Raw genomic sequence first — 16,684 nt, 5'->3', positions numbered from 1 at the left:
CAGAAAAAGGGTTAGTGAGGGGCCAGGATCGGCCTGCTGTTGCTTTACTGACCTGGGGAGGGGAGACAAACAGGTGACCAGTGTGGGTTCTGGAGTTTAGAGTCCCTAGGCGACAATTCCCTACTTACTGTTTGGGAAATCTTAGAAGTCATTTAATCTAATTTCAGTTTCCTAATCTGTAAAGAGATCATGGCACACCCCTTATGTCAAAGGGTTCCTGTGATAATTAAACAGTTCTTCCTAAGGTGCTTTAGCTTAGGTCTGGCTCGTAGGAAAGGCTTGATAAATACTTTCTATTGGGCTTCCTAGATAGCTCAGTTGGTAAAGAATCTACCCGCAATGCAGGAGACCCCAGTTCAATTCCTGGGTCGGGAAGATCCGCTGGAGAAGGGACAGGCTACCCACTCCAATATCCTTGGGATTCCTTTGTGGCTCAGCTGGTAAAGAATCTGCCTGCAATTCGGGAGACCTGGGTATGATCTTTGGGTTGGGAAGATCCCCTGGAGAAGGGAAAGGCTACCCACTCCAGTATTCTGGCCTGGGGAAATTCCATGGACTGTGTAGTCCATGGGGTCCCAAAGAGTTGGACATGACTGAGTAATTTCATTTAGTTTACATCTGTGAAAGAGTTCTCTGGTCTTTCAGCTCCCTGGAATGTGTAGCAGTTTGGGCTATAAACTTCCACAAACCTGAATGTTGTCTCTGGCCTTTCCACAACCATTCAGAGACTCCTCAGAGCCATGGAGAACCTCAGGATTTAAAGGACATTAAAGGTCAGGTGCCCTTTCCCCAAGGAGTAGGATCCCTGACAACTTAGGTGAACAGATGGGGGGGGGCGGCCTTCAATTTCACATCCTGATGACTTTTAACCTCACTACCTATTTTTCTCCTGACATCTTGGAGGGAACAGCTTATCCCCTAATCCTCATGTTGCTTGGAGTAGGCAATTCCCATGCCACGCTCCAAGAAGAGAAGGGAGGAACACGTGATCTCTCCCTGCCCTGCCACTCGCTCCCAGGAGGACTGATGTGGTCTTGAAAGTGCCTGCCCCTCGCCGTCTGCAAAGAAGAGTGCCTTTGGTATATGGTCCCCCAACAGGGAGGCTGATGGAGCGAGTTGGCCATATGTGGGCTGGGTGGATTGGGGAAGGCTTCAGTCCATTTTTTTTAAATTTGGGAGTAACATATTATAAGGCCCATGAGGCTGCTAATCCAAGCTCTGTTCTTGAATCTACTTTTCCCATAAACCAGACGTTATCTGCCTCCTTGACATCCATGACAAACCCTTCCATTCATCTGGAATCGGGGTGGGAAGTGGTAGAAAAGATAGGACGAATTATGAACATAAACTCTGATGTGGCCCATATTTATTTTCACAGTCAGCATTTCTGAAGAAATTATATCAAAGTTCCTGGACCCCTCCCTCACATCTCATTCAGAGGAAAAGAGATTCTTCCATCTGTGGGCAGCCTGGATGGCACTTCTGTCAGCATATCTGGAAGGGAAACTAGACCCCAAATTCCAGAGGCAACTAGAGTGCTGAGGGCTGAATTCAGAACAGGTGGGGCTAAAAATGCAGGAACCGGATTACAGCAGAACTTACTCCTCTCACAGGACCCAAGTGCCCCAGCACCTTCAGGAGGGCAAGACCATCGAGGTGGCAGCTTCCCCTGCCATGAAGTTGGAGCACTTATTGGGCCATTATTTTCACCTTCCACACATGAAAGCCGAGGCTCAGAGAGGCCGAGTTCAGATTCATATCCACACAGCATCCATAAGGGAAAGAAACTTCGGAGGGCTCAGAGACTGGTGTAACTGGTCAGGTAACTTCCTGAGGGAGGAGATGGGAATCATCGGTGTGTGTGTGTGTGCGCGTGAGTGTGTGTCTATGTAGCCCACTGCTTGCCCAGCCTTAGACGCTGTTTGCTCTAAGAGTCAGAAGACTAAGGACTCAAGTGAGAGCGGTCGGGTCGGGAGTGACATGCGGATGGGCAAAGGTGGAACCCCTAGTGTGGTGGGCGTGGGGGCAGGCTCAGCCGAGGAATTTTCCTAAGAACCTTTCACTTCCCCATTTCCCTGAAGCCATCAGTCACAGAAACCAAACCTTTGATTTGTTCTACTTCATCTTCAAATGTCACCGAGCTCCTCCTCTTGGGTGGGCACGTGCCATGCGAGAGAGGGTTGTCATCTGACGTGTAGTCTTCAAGCAGCATGACATCTGTCCCTAAAACCAAGGGCAGATTGTGCACCTCTAACTGGCAATGCCAGATCCTCTCACCTTCTGTCCCACCCTCTCTAAACACCCCTTGCATCCCTCTCCCATTTATTCAAACCCACAACCAGGTGCAACCAACTGCCCTGCAGATTTGTCCAGGACACACAGTGTCTCTCGTCCCATTTCAGGGAGTTTGCAGCCAGCCACTGGGGCTGCTTTTCAGGCACACCAAAAACAGCAATGTTATCCAAGTGGATGGGTTACAGCCAGAACTAACATACTCAGAAGTGCTGAGTCAGCCAGACCTGGACTAGGGAAGGGGAGTCAGACTGAGTGGAGGAGGGAGGCATTATTAAAGGGGCTTTGTATTCAGAGTGATTTTTCTTACAGTTTGAATTTCTATCATTCTAGTTAAAATATGCTGTGCTAAACATATAAACTCTGAATGTGTAAAGTTCTTTAGGGATCAAAAAGGGATTGAAAAATATGCCACTCAAAAAGTAGGGGGGAAGGCAGACAGGAAGGAAGTTCTATTAGAGAGAACTGGGTAGACAGGTGGTGAGGGGTGGGGAGGGGAGCAGAGCTTAGCAGAACTCTGACCCCACCCCGGGGCGGATGTTGGGACCAGCCCTCCTCTGTCTTAGTCTAGCTTTCAACCCTTCAAAGCCTGGTGCTCAGCAAATTAGGAAGAAAGCAGAGCCAGGAGTTCCACGTGTGTTCTCCCAGGACAACCTGCACAGCTGTGCTCCTCTGGCGGACTTTACAATATGGTGGTTACGTCATACAACTCGGGTTCCCAAGTTGGACAGATCTAGGATCACAAACAGGTTACTTAGTCCTTCAGCATCCTCCAAGGTGTATAAAATGGGGATAATTCTGTCCACCTCACAGAACTGTCATGAGAACTACGAGCTGGGCCGTGTGAAGCTGTGAAGCGGTGCCTGGAGCACAGCAGGAGCCGAGTCAGCGGAATCATCCCTCACGAGGACGTGGCTGAGAGCAGGGAGGCTGAAGCTCACACGAGCCGGGAACCCAAGCTCTTTGTTCTGGCTACAGCACGTTCCCTTACTCCTTTTCGCCTGGTCACCTCCTATTCACTCTACAGGTTTTACTATCACTTCCTCAGAGAAACTTTCTAAGGCTCCCATTCCCAAGGGCTCTCCCCAACGGGGAGCACATACAAGTCCACTATGTTTCCTCATGGCACTCGGCTTCCTCTCCCACACCTCTCATCACTGTTACGACCTTTTTAAATAGCAGAACTACTGAGGTATAATTTGCAGCCCACACAATTTGCCTATTTAAAGCCGCATGAGGGCCACTCACCAGCACATCTCTAGAACATAGAGCAGTATCTGCTCAAGGCAGGGGCTTGGCAAGTAAATATCTGTTTAGTGAATAAATGCCCCTGCCTCTGGATCCCGACTAGTTGTCTGAGAAGACGTAAGAGGGCCTGAGGAGCAACAGCGACTTTCCTGTCCTTCAAGTTACAAGAGGGACTTTGGTCTACAAGGGAGGCTGTGACCAGCTGTTTAACCCTCTGGGCTGCCTGTGGGGGCGCATTCTCAGGGAATGTTCTGCCTCCAAGGGAGATGCTCCAAGACAGGAGGCCTGGTCTGGGTCCCTGCCCGTGGCCCTTCACCCTAGAATTCCGCAATACAGGCTCAGATGAGGGAACAGATCAAGACAGAGAGGAGTTTCCGAAAGGTTCCCCCTGGGGAGATGGAAGAGCAGGGAGGGAAATATTCATGGCTAGCCTGCTGCATTGAGGTCCGGGCTGCAGAACCCTGGGTTCATGCCCTGCAGGTGGACAGACGCCACCCTGGGATGCGGTGCTTCATCAGCCCTGTGAATGACCGATGCAGGGACACTGCCCATCCCTGCCATGAGCCTCTCACCTCGTGAGGTGCTCCAGCTCTGTGCTGGCGAGCACAGAAGCAGACTGTGATATCACAGAGCCCAGTGCTGAGGGGAAGAGCCCGGGGCTGGCACCATCCCCTGGGCAGCAGCTAAGGGAGGGTCTGGAGGATATTGATGGAGGTATGTTTCATCAGAGAGATCAAGTTCCCCATTGGTAGATCTTGGGGCATGTGAAAACGTGACGCGGGAGAGAGGGACAGTGCCCAAGTTCTGGGGCACATGGGGAGCCTCAAAAGTTTAGAAAAAGACTGAGTAGCTTGTCTGAGATAACACAGCTCTTAAAAAGCCAACTCAAGACTGAAAACCAGGCAGGTTGATTCTGGAGCCTGCACTGGTCAGTGGTTATTATAATTCACATAACAATTCATGATCATTTGGCATTTTAACTTTGAAGGCTTTCACTTAATTCGAATCTCACAACAACCCTGCATGGCGGAGAGAACGGGAGCTGAGATTCCCGTTATACAGAGGGAGAAACTGGGGCGCAGAGATGCTGAAAAGCAAAAAGCCATGGCTGGGAACCCAGACTCTGAACTCTCACCCCTACACCCTGGGAGACGTTCCTCCCGCCCACATGCTCCTGCCTGGAACTGGGGAAATGCAGCAGGTGGGAGGCTTACCTGAGTCCTGAGAGCAGCTGAAGCCAGTGTCCCCGGTGCTGCTGCTGTTCCCCAGGGGCTGCTCGCCTGCCATGAGGGCTGTGAGGTGTGGAGACAGGCCCAGGTCTGCAAAGCAAGGTCGGCATTGACCACACGATTGTGCCCAGGCCCACTCTCCTGTCCACCCTGCTCTCCCTGCAAAGGGTGCTCCCCATTCACTGAAGACACGAAGGTCTTGGCTGCCTGTCCTCCGCTTCACCCCTTGTTCTTATCCCAGGGAGTCTGTGACAGGATTCACTGGGTCCTACCAGAGGGGAAGAGCTCATGACAAATGTCAGACACCAACAAGGCAGGTGGGAGAGAAAACACAGTGAACAGTCCTGGGAGATCTTCCAGTTACCACAGCATGTGGGTGCTCCTTTAACTTCCAAGCCTATCTGAATACCAAAAGGTATTTTTTTAGAAGAGGCTGAAAGCCCCAAGCAAAGAGGATGTTTGTAAGTTGGAAGGTAGGGGGTGGGCAATGAAACTGACCCAAAAAAGAGCAGAGGCTGGTAACAGGGGAGGACTGGAAGGAGACCCCCAAAAGCTTAAGAACTGAAGGCTCGGAGTCTCTGGGCAGGTCGGGCTCAGTGGACAGACTCTACAGGAAGCAGTGGGTCCCCTCTAGTCCCAACTCAGGCCCCAGGGACCTGCCCTCCATGTTGGCAGGAGAGCAGACAGAGTGAACTGGGCAGCTCTGGCCTTAGTGATGCCAGGCACATGGCAACGTGTAAAAACTGAGGGAACAATGAGAGGCTGCTTGTTAACAGTGGGACCCCCGCCCCACTGCCTTACTCGGCCTGGGCAGGGGGCCAGAGGCCTCGTCCCCAGGGAAACCCAGCCCGTCAGAGGGAAAAGCCCCACAGACCCCAAGAGCTGGGCAGCCTGTAAAACGGCCCAGCCCCTCCAGCCTTCAGTCTGCGCGCCCAGGGCTGCCTTATTAACCATGAGGGACAGTGACGATCAGGAGACATGTAAGGAAAAGCACTAGCAGAAATGGGGGAACAAAAGAGGAAGGAGTAAAAAAAAGGATCTGCAGGACACCATGCAGGGAGCTTAAGAAAACAAAATTCTAATTGGGTGTCCTCAGAAAATTAAGAAAATAACCAGTCTATGAACAAAAGAGCTGGAGGCAGCAAAGACCATGGAGACAACAGAAAGGCACTCTTAGCAATTAAAAAAACAGCACAAAAAGCGAAACTCCTCCCATCTCCTGAGGAAGACCTGCCTGCCGTGCAGGCCCTGCCATGACAGACCACCTGTGTTTCCCCACAGCACGCTTACAGACAGGTGAGGCCTCCGCCTATACTTTCATCATAATTCCTCAAGGGAAGAAGGCGACAGTACCCATGCTCTCCTTCCTCTTTCAGAGCCAAGGAGGAGATGGTGGGAGCATGGCAGCCCATGCAGACAGAGCTTCCCTTTTCATGAAACATGAAACATGCGGATAACACTTTCGCAAGGAGCTGCCCCCTGGTGTCGGGGGCTGGGTCCAGAGAAGATTCCAAACATGATCACCCACCTGCAGGGTCTTGGCCTCAGAATATGACTATGTCTCAGCAGGAAGCCGGGCTCGAGGAAGGCGGCCTGTGGGGGAGCATCCACTGCCAACTGGGATGGCTGAGGCCACAGTGGGCTTTGGACACATCTCTGAGGCTGCGGTGAAAGCGAAACACAAGTCCTGGTCTCCACCAGTGGGAGGACTCTGCACCAGGCCAGTGCAGCTCAGCTAAGAGATCTGGAAACAGGGCAGCCCAGTGGAGACTCTTTATTCTGTGTTTATCCAGCATTTATCACTAGAGAATGGGTGCAGCAACCCTGAGTTTCTTCACATGAAGCAACAACACACTAGACTGGGCTCAGTCCAGCCCTTTAAAAAAAATTTTTTTTAAAGAAAGAAAAAGGCACAAAGTGACAGGCCCAGAGGTCAGATCAGAAGCCTGGTGCAGCCAAAAGAGTCACGAGTGTCTTTCAGAGGCTAAAGGAACAGGAGTACAATTCTGGGGTGAAACTGGCACTTTGAAGTAACCAGAAGACCGCTCGGTGGCACAGGAAAGGAACCTGGAGAAGCAAGTGGGGGAAAATTCAGAGGCCCCAGGCCTCTTACCCTCCAGTGCAAACCTTATAAAGGCCTTGAGGTGGGCCATTTCCTCTAGTAAATGGAAGTCAGTGTCCTTTTCTCCAGAAGATAACTGGGAAGGCTCTATCCCCAGTTTCAGGAGCTTCGAGCATCAGGTGGGAGTGGCATCTGGAGACGCCTCCCTCCATGCCTGGGTGTCGGGCCTGATGGCAGTGTTGCCAGATGAGCTCCTGGCCCTTTCTCCTGAAATCCTCAGCTTTGCTCCAATTGCCTGCAGCCAGCTATCAGCTTTGGATTTGTAGTGTGGCCTTCACTGAAGGACTGATGTTGAAGCTGAAACTCCAAAATTTGGCCACCTGATGCAAGAGGTGACCCATTTGAAAAGACCCTGATGCTGGGAGGGATTGAGGGCAGGAGGAGAAGCGGACGACAGAGGATGAGATGGTTGGATGGCATCACGCACTCAATGGACATGAGTCTGAGTAAACTCCGGGAGTTGGTGATGGACAGGGAGGCCTGGTGTGCTGTGGTCCATGGGATTGTGAAGAGCCGGACACGACTGAGCGACTGGACTGAACTGAACTCCTAAGACCAAATATTAGCATTTAGTGCACCTTTGAGCCGGAGAAGGCAACGGCACCCTACTCCAGTACTCTCGCCTGGAAAATCCCATGGATGGAGGAGCCTGGTGGGCTGCAGTCCATGTGTCGTGAAGAGTTGGACACGACTGAGCGACTTCACGTTCACTTTTCACTTTTATGCATTGGAGAAGGAAATGGCAACCCACTCCAGTGTTCTTGCCTGGAGAATCCCAGGGATGGGGGAGCCTGGTGGGCTGCCGTCTACGGGGTCACACAGAGTCGGACACGACTGAAATGACTTAGCAGCAGCAGCAGCAGCACCTTTCAGCACTAGAATCAATGTCCACTCCAGAGCTGACCTACCCACCATGAGGTGGCCCTGCCTGGCAACTCCCAGGGAGGCCAGAGATCTCAGTTCCTCAGGGAGCGCCATGCTAATCTGCTAATGAGACTTCACGGGCAGAAAGTATCATGTGGCCTGGTGAGAGCCGGTACCCAGGGGAAACCTAAACGGATGCACTTTTTCAGTTTGGGGTTAACAGGATGAGAAAACCAGAATTAATGGATTATGGGTGAAATCTACATATGAAATCTTCATAAACATGACTGCCTGTGCAGAACGCCTGGCATCTCCGGGGCAGCAGAAAACTCCAGGTGTTTGTGGAACGCCACGGCACCTGCTCACAAGCACTGTTAGGAAAGTTTATAATTCCACGTACTGAATCCTTTGGTGAGGACTTTCCAGGTGCTCATGCCAATGGAGAGGAACAAAGCCGAGAGAGGGCTTCTGAGTCTTTTCTTGCTGGCTTTGGAACGAATCTTATCACCCTTCTTAATGCTGTGCTAACAGGAGAGAGCAAGGTCCTTCTCTGAGTGTAAGAGAGGTAGCCTGAAGCAGGCTGGGGCAGGGAAAGCCCACCGGGGTTTAGGCGTCTGCTGCAGATCCAAGTCATGCCTACAGAGAGTGCCAGGTCGGGGTCTGCTCACAGCCCTGGCTCGGCCAGAGGACAGGGACGCAAGGCGGAGGCCAGGGTTCTCCCTCCTAATCAGAAAGGCCTTGGGTTTTCCTGGTGTGACCAGAGAAGGGTGCAGGGATGGGATGGGCACTGCATTCTGCTTTCTTTTTAAGACTCTTGCCAATGGTGTTGCCCACCTCCTAAAGTCAGGACATCTGGGGAAGAGACAGCAGAGATGCCCCCACCTCCGATTCAGGGGAAGGCCAACAATTCAGAACCCATCATCCCACACACTCTTCAGCCCAACAACAACCCACAAGACTGCTTCTCCCTCAATGAAGAGACCGCTCACTGCCTTGAGCTTGCCAATGCAGCCACAGATGGTGTTTCCCATCTGTGCTCACAGGCTTACAAGCTCTTCTAGGATAATCCCAGTGGCTCACACAGAAAATCTTGGCCCCCAAAACAGATGTTTCTTTTTATTCTATCTACCTTCTCCTCCTCCATTCTCTTTCCTCATTCTTAATATCAAAATGTTTGTTTATTTTTTTTTGCCTGGAAGATAATTGATTTTACAAAATCTGAACAAATAATCAGTAAAATGAAACCAAGGCCTGAATGTATTTCTCCTGGCTCAGAAGTCACACTTGGTATCACAGTCTTGCCAGTAGCAAGGGGTGGAAGTTCAGGAGTTAAAACTCTCCTATCCCGAGAGATTTTTTTCTCTCTTATGGTCAAAATAAGGAGGGAGTTCAAAAGGGAGAGCATATATGTATACCTATGGCTCATTCACGTTGAGGTTTGACATAAAACAACGAAAGTCTATAAAGCAATTATCCTTCAATTAAAAAATAAATAATCTTTTTAAAAGTCCCAGAATTCCTTCCTTTCTCAAGAAAAAACACTCCATTAGTCCATGAGATAAATTAGTGATGTTGGTTTGCTGCCACATGGAACAGATCTATCATCACTACTCCAGAGTACTCATAATTGAGAGTTGTAATTTTCACTCTCTTGGAAGGGGAGGTGGAAAGCCGATTTCCTGGAAATGAAAAATTAACTCAGGCAGTGAGTTGCCCAAAGTCATCTGGCAAGAGACTGGAACTGCACTCTGAACGATGTGGCTCTTTTCGTGAATATGATCTGATAGGTGCCCTCAGAGTCTCCCTTCCAATAGGTCATCCAGGTGACAATCTCCCTCAAACAACAGAGTGGTAACTTTGGAGGCAAGAGCCACCAATGCATGCTACAAAGAGTGGGTGAAGGTTGAAGGGGAAATAGGATATTTTCATAACCTCAAAGTATCTCCTCTGCTGTACTTATTAATGACAATGGAAAAAGTAGTTAATCTAGAGTGGGGAAACCTGCCAGACATCAACCTAACTGTATGGACTGACAGTATTCCCCCAGAATCCTATACTGAAGCCCTAACTCCCAGTGTGACGGTATTCACAGTGAGTTCTTGGGGAGGTAACTAGGTTTAGAAGAGGTCATGAGGGTGGGAAGACCAGAGAGCTTGCTCTCTCCTAACCTTCCACCATGGCAGGACACAGCAAGAAGACAGCCAGGAAGAAAGCCCTCCCCAGAACTCAACCAGGCTGCCACTCTAACTTCAGACTTCCAGCCTGCTGAACTGTGGAAAAATGAATGTCTTTGGTTTAAGCCATATTCTATGGTATTTTGTTGTAGCAGCCCAAGCTAAGACATCAACCAAGAGATCAAGAATAAAATTAGCTAGTAATAAGACCTATAGATATATGTGCCCCTGGTATGCTTACTAGGAAGAGCATATCACCTGCCTAGCATCCTGCCAAAACAGTAACCTTGAGAACACATCAGCTACACACAGATTGAGGGGCTGTCTACAAAATCCCTGAACAGAACTCTGCAAAAGTGGCAAGTCAGGGAAGACAAAGAAAGAACAAAGACTTGTTAAAGATTGAAGAAGACAAAGGAGATGTTGTGAATACAACATGGGATCCTGAACTGGATCCTGGAACAGAAAAAGGACATCAATAGGAATATAGGTGAAATCCGAGTTAAGTTTGTAGTTGTTAATAGCCATGCACTCATGGTGCTACGGTTAGGCAAGATGTTAGCACTAGGAGAAGCTGAGGGGATGCGAATTCTCTATTGTTTTTCCAACTCTTCACTGAGTCAAAACTTATCTCAAAAGAAAAAGGTTTAAAAAAATTTATCCCAACTAGAGTAATTCCTTATCAAAGGGCATGGGATTGTGTCCAGAAACTTAGCTCTGAAATCAATTATCAGATGGTGAGGCAGCTTTAATACATATCAGATAGCGACACTTCAGTGACGGAGTGGAGGCTTGCCCTCAACACATCCTGAATTACCAGGGACAGTACATGGAAACCACTGACCGGGGAGGGAAGGGCTCAAGGAGGAGGATATCCAGGAGGAGCAGCTGAGGAGGGAAAGAGCACTTTAAAAAGGACTCTGCTTCAAGGAACACTGAAAGGAGGAGGTAGCCTAGTTCAATGCTTAAATTCTTTTTTTTTCTAGATAGAAATAACTGTATTCTACAGGCCAGTGGGCCATGGCTGGGGTCACAGAACTCGTGTCCTCTGCCCTGCCCAGCTTGGGAACTCTGCTTGGGAATCACTGGGATGCTCCTTCCCCAAAGGAAACCTGTGGTTTAAGCCCCGAGGCTGCAGTCAGTCTGAGATCTCACCCATCAACCTGCCAGAGTGTCCACGAGGACCATAGGCTACACCTGAGGGTGGGCATCCCTTTTCTGACAAGTTTCCAAGTTACCTGTGATCCTATTGGAAATGCTGAAGAGCCTAGACGTCCTCTGCCGCTGTACAAAGGGTTCCCGGTAATACCGATCCCCAAAGCACATGCCCAGGAGTTCCTTGCGCACCGTCTTGTTCCAGAGTCCATAGATCAGAGGGTGGCAGATGGCGCTGGTAAAGGACAGCCAAGTGGCCCAGGTCTCCAGGGTTGGGGAGACACAGTTCTTCCCCCAGAGGGCCTCAGAGGTGATGACGACCATGTAGGGGCCCCAGGTGACCATGAAGGCACCAATGACCACCAGGATGCTGACGAGGGCTTTGCACTGGTTAGCCGAATAGACCACACCCTGAAAGGCGTTCTTCCTGCTGCCGGAGGAGGAGGTAGAGGTGCTGGAGCTCTTCCTCCCAGCCCTCTGTACGTCCACCTCCACAACGACCACAGCGCCGCAATGCACCTTGCGTGCTTTGACCCTGGCCACTCGGAAGATGAAGCCGTAGCACACCACCATGACCAGGAAGGGGAACAGGGCACACCAGATCTGCCAGAACGCGGTATAGCCGGGCTCCCGGTGCCACGCGGCCACACACATCCACTTGAACTCGTCAAACTCCACTGATGGCCAGCCAAACAGAGGTGGCAGGCAGCCGATGAGGGAGTGAAGCCAGATGTAGGCAAGCACCATCACAGCCCGGCTGCCTGTGATCTTCATTGGGTACGCCATGGGGTACACGACAGCGTAGTAGCTGGAAAAGGGAGGGAGGGAGGTGAGACGAGGCAAAATGGAGGAGAAACACACCAGGATGGATGCCCACTGCTTTCTGAGGTAGGGAGTTTGTTGGATTTCTCTCATTCCACTCAGCCACAGGGTTAAGTACTTCTAAAAGTAGCACCTTCTCCCAGCCCTCCCTGGACAAGTCACAGACTGGCCACATCACGCAGCCCTGTGGGACTCTCCATCGGAGAATGACTGCCCAGAAGAACACAGAGCTCGGGCAGCCCTGCTTCCAAGCTGCCGTGCCAGAGTCCACTCGTTTTGGGGCTGTGGCTAGGCGAGGCATCTGCAGGAGTTCTAAGGAATCACGCATCAAACCAAATCACTTTTGTGTTTCTAACATTAATCCTTTTAGATCAGTTTTCAGAGGGTTCTCAGAAACCAGAATAACTTCTAAGGATTACGGGGTTCATTCACTCAACGGACTGAAGGCCTGCCACATGCCAAGCCTTGTATGCACTGGTGTGTGTGCTCGGCCACCCAGTCGTGTCTAACTCTCTGGGACCCTGCGGAGCGCAGCCTGTCAAGCCCCTCTGTCCACGGGACTCTCCAGGCAAGAATGCTGGAGCGGGCTGCCATTTCCCCTGGCTACACGCTGGAAACACCAGTGAAAAGACGCAGAGGGCGACAGGCACAGAAGCAGAGTACAAGGCTCTGGAGTGCAAAGGGCTCCATTTAATCCCCACAAACGTCTGACGTGGTGGACGGTATCGTTATCTTCATCTTACAGATGAGGACCCAAAAGCAGAGAATGGAGAGATAATCTGTCCCAGCCAAGGAAGAGGAAGAAACAAGATAAAAATCCAGGCAACCTGACTCTATAGTCCCCAACGCACATGCCAGCAGTTTCCTGCAAATCCTCTTGTTCTGGAATCCACAGACCAGGGGTGGTTGCTAATCCCTTAGCTCTGTGAGGGAGGGAGGCCTAGAGAGTTACTGATTCATACTGATGGGGCCTTGGATCCAGAGTGCAGAATCAGGGCAGACTTCTTGGAGGAGATGGCACATAAACACAGGTCTGAAGAGATCAGAGGTACTGGTCCAGGAGCAAATGAGGCAGAAAGCCAGCCTTGGTAAGGTGCGGAGATGCACATGAGCACTGCCTGTCAGTGCAAGAGACATAAGAGAGGCGAGTTTGATCCCTGGGTCAGGAAGATTCCCTGGAGGAGAGAATGACAACCCACTCCAGTAATTCTGCCATGGAGAGAGGAGCCTGGCAGGCCTCAGTCCAGGGGTCACAGAGAGTCAGACATGACTGAGACGACTTAGCACGCATGCACTGGCGCAGCAGGGAGGCTGCTTGTAGCTCAATCAGGCAGGCAAGGAGTGAAGGTGGGGCAGGGAGACAAGGAGCCAGGGCGCTGGGGAGCACTAAGCCTCGCTGGCCAGCTGAGTACTGATGCTTTAACTGGAATGGGTGGGAGTATTAAGACCATGGGGTTGAAGGTAAATCACCACCCTCCTGACTCAGACATTCTATCCAAAACAAATGCTGTTTAGTGATGGGGCTTCTGCATGAGGCACCGTGTGGAGGGGCAGGGGTGACCACACTGATGCCACCTGGTCCAGGCAGGACCACAGGAAATGACCACACATTGACTGTGAAGCCACTTTTCCACCAGGGCCTTCCTGAGTCGGCCCTAAGCACCAGCACAGCTCAGAGACGGCGGCCACAGCCTGAATTGCACCAGCTGCCTGGATAAGCTTTCACGGAGGAGCTGCTGCCTCAGTCTACACCTCTGTGTAGACTGTGTGATCAGTGGCAAGACGGGCTGCTGGTCTCAAGCCTCGAGGCCCTGCCAAGGTCTAGCCTGGAAAGAGTGCTTCTGAGTGTGAGGCCTGAGGAGAGGGGACCGTAATTATGGGGTAGATCACACACAGGCTATGCTAAAGCAGGTCCTGTCTCACACTGACATCTGGGTTTGCGTCTTGCAAAGGCACTGAAGCCACATGAAAGAAGCATGCCTTTGCAGCTGAAATTTCCTGGGTTCAGATTTTGATTCTGCAGTCTACTAGCTGTGTGTCCTTGGGGGTTTATCAGACCTCTCAGAGCTGCAGTTCCTTCAGCTGTAAAATGGGAAACACTTAGGATGGGGATCAGGTCTTAACACTAAGAGAGAGAGGTTGTCGGTACTTAGTCTCCAAGGGAGATTGGGAGGTCCTGCTACCCTGTTAAAGTCTTCAAAGAAACCGTGGATGCAAGTCTGGTTCAAAGACAGAATATGCCCGAGTGGGGGAAAGAGCTGGGTGGGGCCTCTCTTTAAACAGCAATAGGGACAGAGCCAGGTATTTGTCCACTGAACCTTCCCTCTTCCTTCTTTTTAAGAAGTTATTAATTATTTGGCCAGGTCAGGTCTTAGTTGTGCACACAGGATCTTCACGGAGCCGTGCGGGACTTTCACCACGGCACACGGATCCCCTAGTTGAGGTAGGTGAGTTCAGTAACGATGGCGCAGGGGCTGAGCTTCCCGTGGCTGGTGGGCTCTTAGTTTCCTGGCCAGGGATCGAACCTGTGTCCACTGCATTGCAAGGCAGATTCTTAACCACTAGATCATTAGGGAAGTCCCCCCTTCCTTCTTGAAGACACAATCTTCATTCTGTTCCTGCAAAACTGCTGTGACCACAGGGGACCCGTGGCTTTGCTGAGCACCAGGGGATGAACCAGGCCGTGCTGGTGGTATCCGACCCCTTGCCAGGTGACCAGCTGAGGCACTGACCTGTCTAACAACATCTGGCAAATGAAATGTGAGGGGAGTTTGCTAGGGTAGGATTGGGGGCACTTCCAGGAAGGTTTTCTTCACTTTTAAAAAAGAAACAGAGCAGGGATTTCTACTTTCCTCTGCCCATTTAAAAATCATGCAGGCCCTCTGACCTCAGACAATACCTCAGGGACAATACCTGGGTGTGGGAGGCCAGGCCTGAGGAATGTGAGCTGTCCCGGGCTCCTTGGACGAACCCTGTTCAACCAGTAATAAAAATCATTACAATTAGTAAACTGTCCTCTGAAACATATCCTTCTGGCTATTCTCAACACCAGTGAGGATTATTATTCAATGGTAAAATTTCTTTGTATCACTGATTATCTAGAGTTTGGAGCATGAGCAATTCCACTGGGATGTCACAGTGATTTCTCCCAGCTGAATCCCAGAGGCCCATCAGGGTGCCCAGGCAGGGGGTTGGTGCTGGCTCCTGAGGGATCAGTCTCCTAGAATCAGAAGAGCCCCTGAAAGGCCAGCGTGCTGCCTGTATATATCCACGCCCTCCAGGGGTTGCTTTGGTTTTAAGGTTTTGGGGGCAAAATTTATGTACATTGAAACGCACAAATCTACTACACCTTCATCAAGATATAAACATGCCAACATCTGCCCACAAACACACAAAAAATGGGTTTCATTGATTTGAAACTTCATTTTTTAAACTTAAGCTTCACTTAGGCCTAGTTTGCAAGCTCAAAAGAAAATACAGAACAAAGGCAACTCCTTATGCCCTGCAGGTTAATACAGGCCAAAATGGAGGGTTTCTTCCTTTGTTTCTCAAACTCTTAATGGTCTTCTGAAATGCTCTATCTTTTCCAACAGCTCATCTTTAGACATGAGCCCAAGCACCACTCTTGGTCCCAAAAGAGGCTGTCATGATGTCACGTGTAACTCAAAAGTTGTAATGGCCATAGGGGCTCCAATGCTTAGCTCTCCTGCAACGAGACCAATCACTTAGAAAATAACCCGTTTTTATAAGATGGCTTCACTAAAAACACAAGCAAAGTCTAAGCCAACTACAGCTACCTTGGAATGAACATGTTATATTATGTTGAAAAATCTCCTGACAGCACTATAAGTAACCATCCCACAATGCTAGTTACTTTCTTTTAAAATACTATTTTAGAGCTGAAGTTTCATTCATTCCAGTCCAGAATGAAAACATAAATATCCTAACAGGACCTTAAACCCTGACAACTTCAAGGCTAAGTCAGAGGCGACCACATTGGACTTATTCACAGGGAACATCCTCCCAGCTCAAACGATGCTGCCCACCCGGATCTGCACCCTCATGGCAGGTTTAGGACACTGACATCTCAATGGTGAATTTCACTCCAGCCAACTATTCTTTTACGCTCTACCTCTGCTCTCTCATCATGGGGCTACCAGATGGACTTTCTGGCTCATCTGCTGACCAGGCTCATGGATTTCTTTGGGTCCAGCTCGTAGGGTCCTTAACTGGGGACACATGTCAACGTCTGGAGACGATGGGGGCTGTCACAGTCGGGAGGTGCTACTGGCATTTAGCGAGCAGAGGCCAGGGGTTCCCCTCAACACCCTATACAGAGCAGCGTGTCACAACAGAGAACTATCTGGCGCAACATGTCAGTCATGCCGAGACTGACAAATCCTGAGCTAAATACACTGGGTGGAAGAGATGATCGACAACTGACTTTGCATACTGTACTAATGGCTAAAAGCCCAACCTTTGGCACCTTGGAATTGGACAAATTACTTAATAGCCATGAGGACTTGGGCCAGTTTGCAAAACTGCACTTTGCTCACCTGCAAACGGAGTCTGATAACAGTTGCTGTGAGGATTCGCTGGGATAAATGTTAACAGCAGGGTGTAGTGCCTGGCTTGCAACTAACAAGACTTCAGTTGAGATCATGCTCCCTACCCTTGTTTTCTTTGATTTTCTTAAGCTATCCCCATCTCTTTCTTCTACCCCAATCTCTCTCTTACCCCGCTCTCCTCACTTCCCTTTTCCTGCCACCTCCTCTTGC

At 50.2% G+C, this 16,684-nt stretch overlaps 1 protein-coding gene across 10 annotated transcripts in view; it reads right to left on the bottom strand.

Annotated features, from left to right (window-relative positions):
• GPR161 (G protein-coupled receptor 161) overlaps positions 1–16,684 on the bottom strand; it is a 57,881-nt gene that overhangs the window by 1,302 nt on the left and 39,895 nt on the right. For 9 of the 10 annotated variants that reach the window (XM_043450020.1, XM_043449993.1, XM_043449986.1 and 6 more), the window contains 3 exons: positions 11,168–11,892; positions 4,755–4,859; positions 2,104–2,223 (listed from right to left, as the gene is read on the bottom strand). In XM_043450020.1, the coding sequence (XP_043305955.1) occupies positions 2,104–2,223; positions 4,755–4,859; positions 11,168–11,892 (950 nt within the window). Of the gene's footprint in view, positions 1–479; positions 1,831–2,103; positions 2,224–4,754; positions 4,860–11,167; positions 11,893–16,684 lie in introns of those variants that run through there. The other variant, XM_043450033.1, reaches the window with a different exon arrangement.

Source organism: Cervus canadensis, chromosome 2, assembly GCF_019320065.1.
Source record: "Cervus canadensis isolate Bull #8, Minnesota chromosome 2, ASM1932006v1, whole genome shotgun sequence".
Lineage (NCBI taxonomy): Eukaryota > Metazoa > Chordata > Mammalia > Artiodactyla > Cervidae > Cervus > Cervus canadensis.
This window is presented reverse-complemented; position numbering and strand designations above follow the sequence as displayed.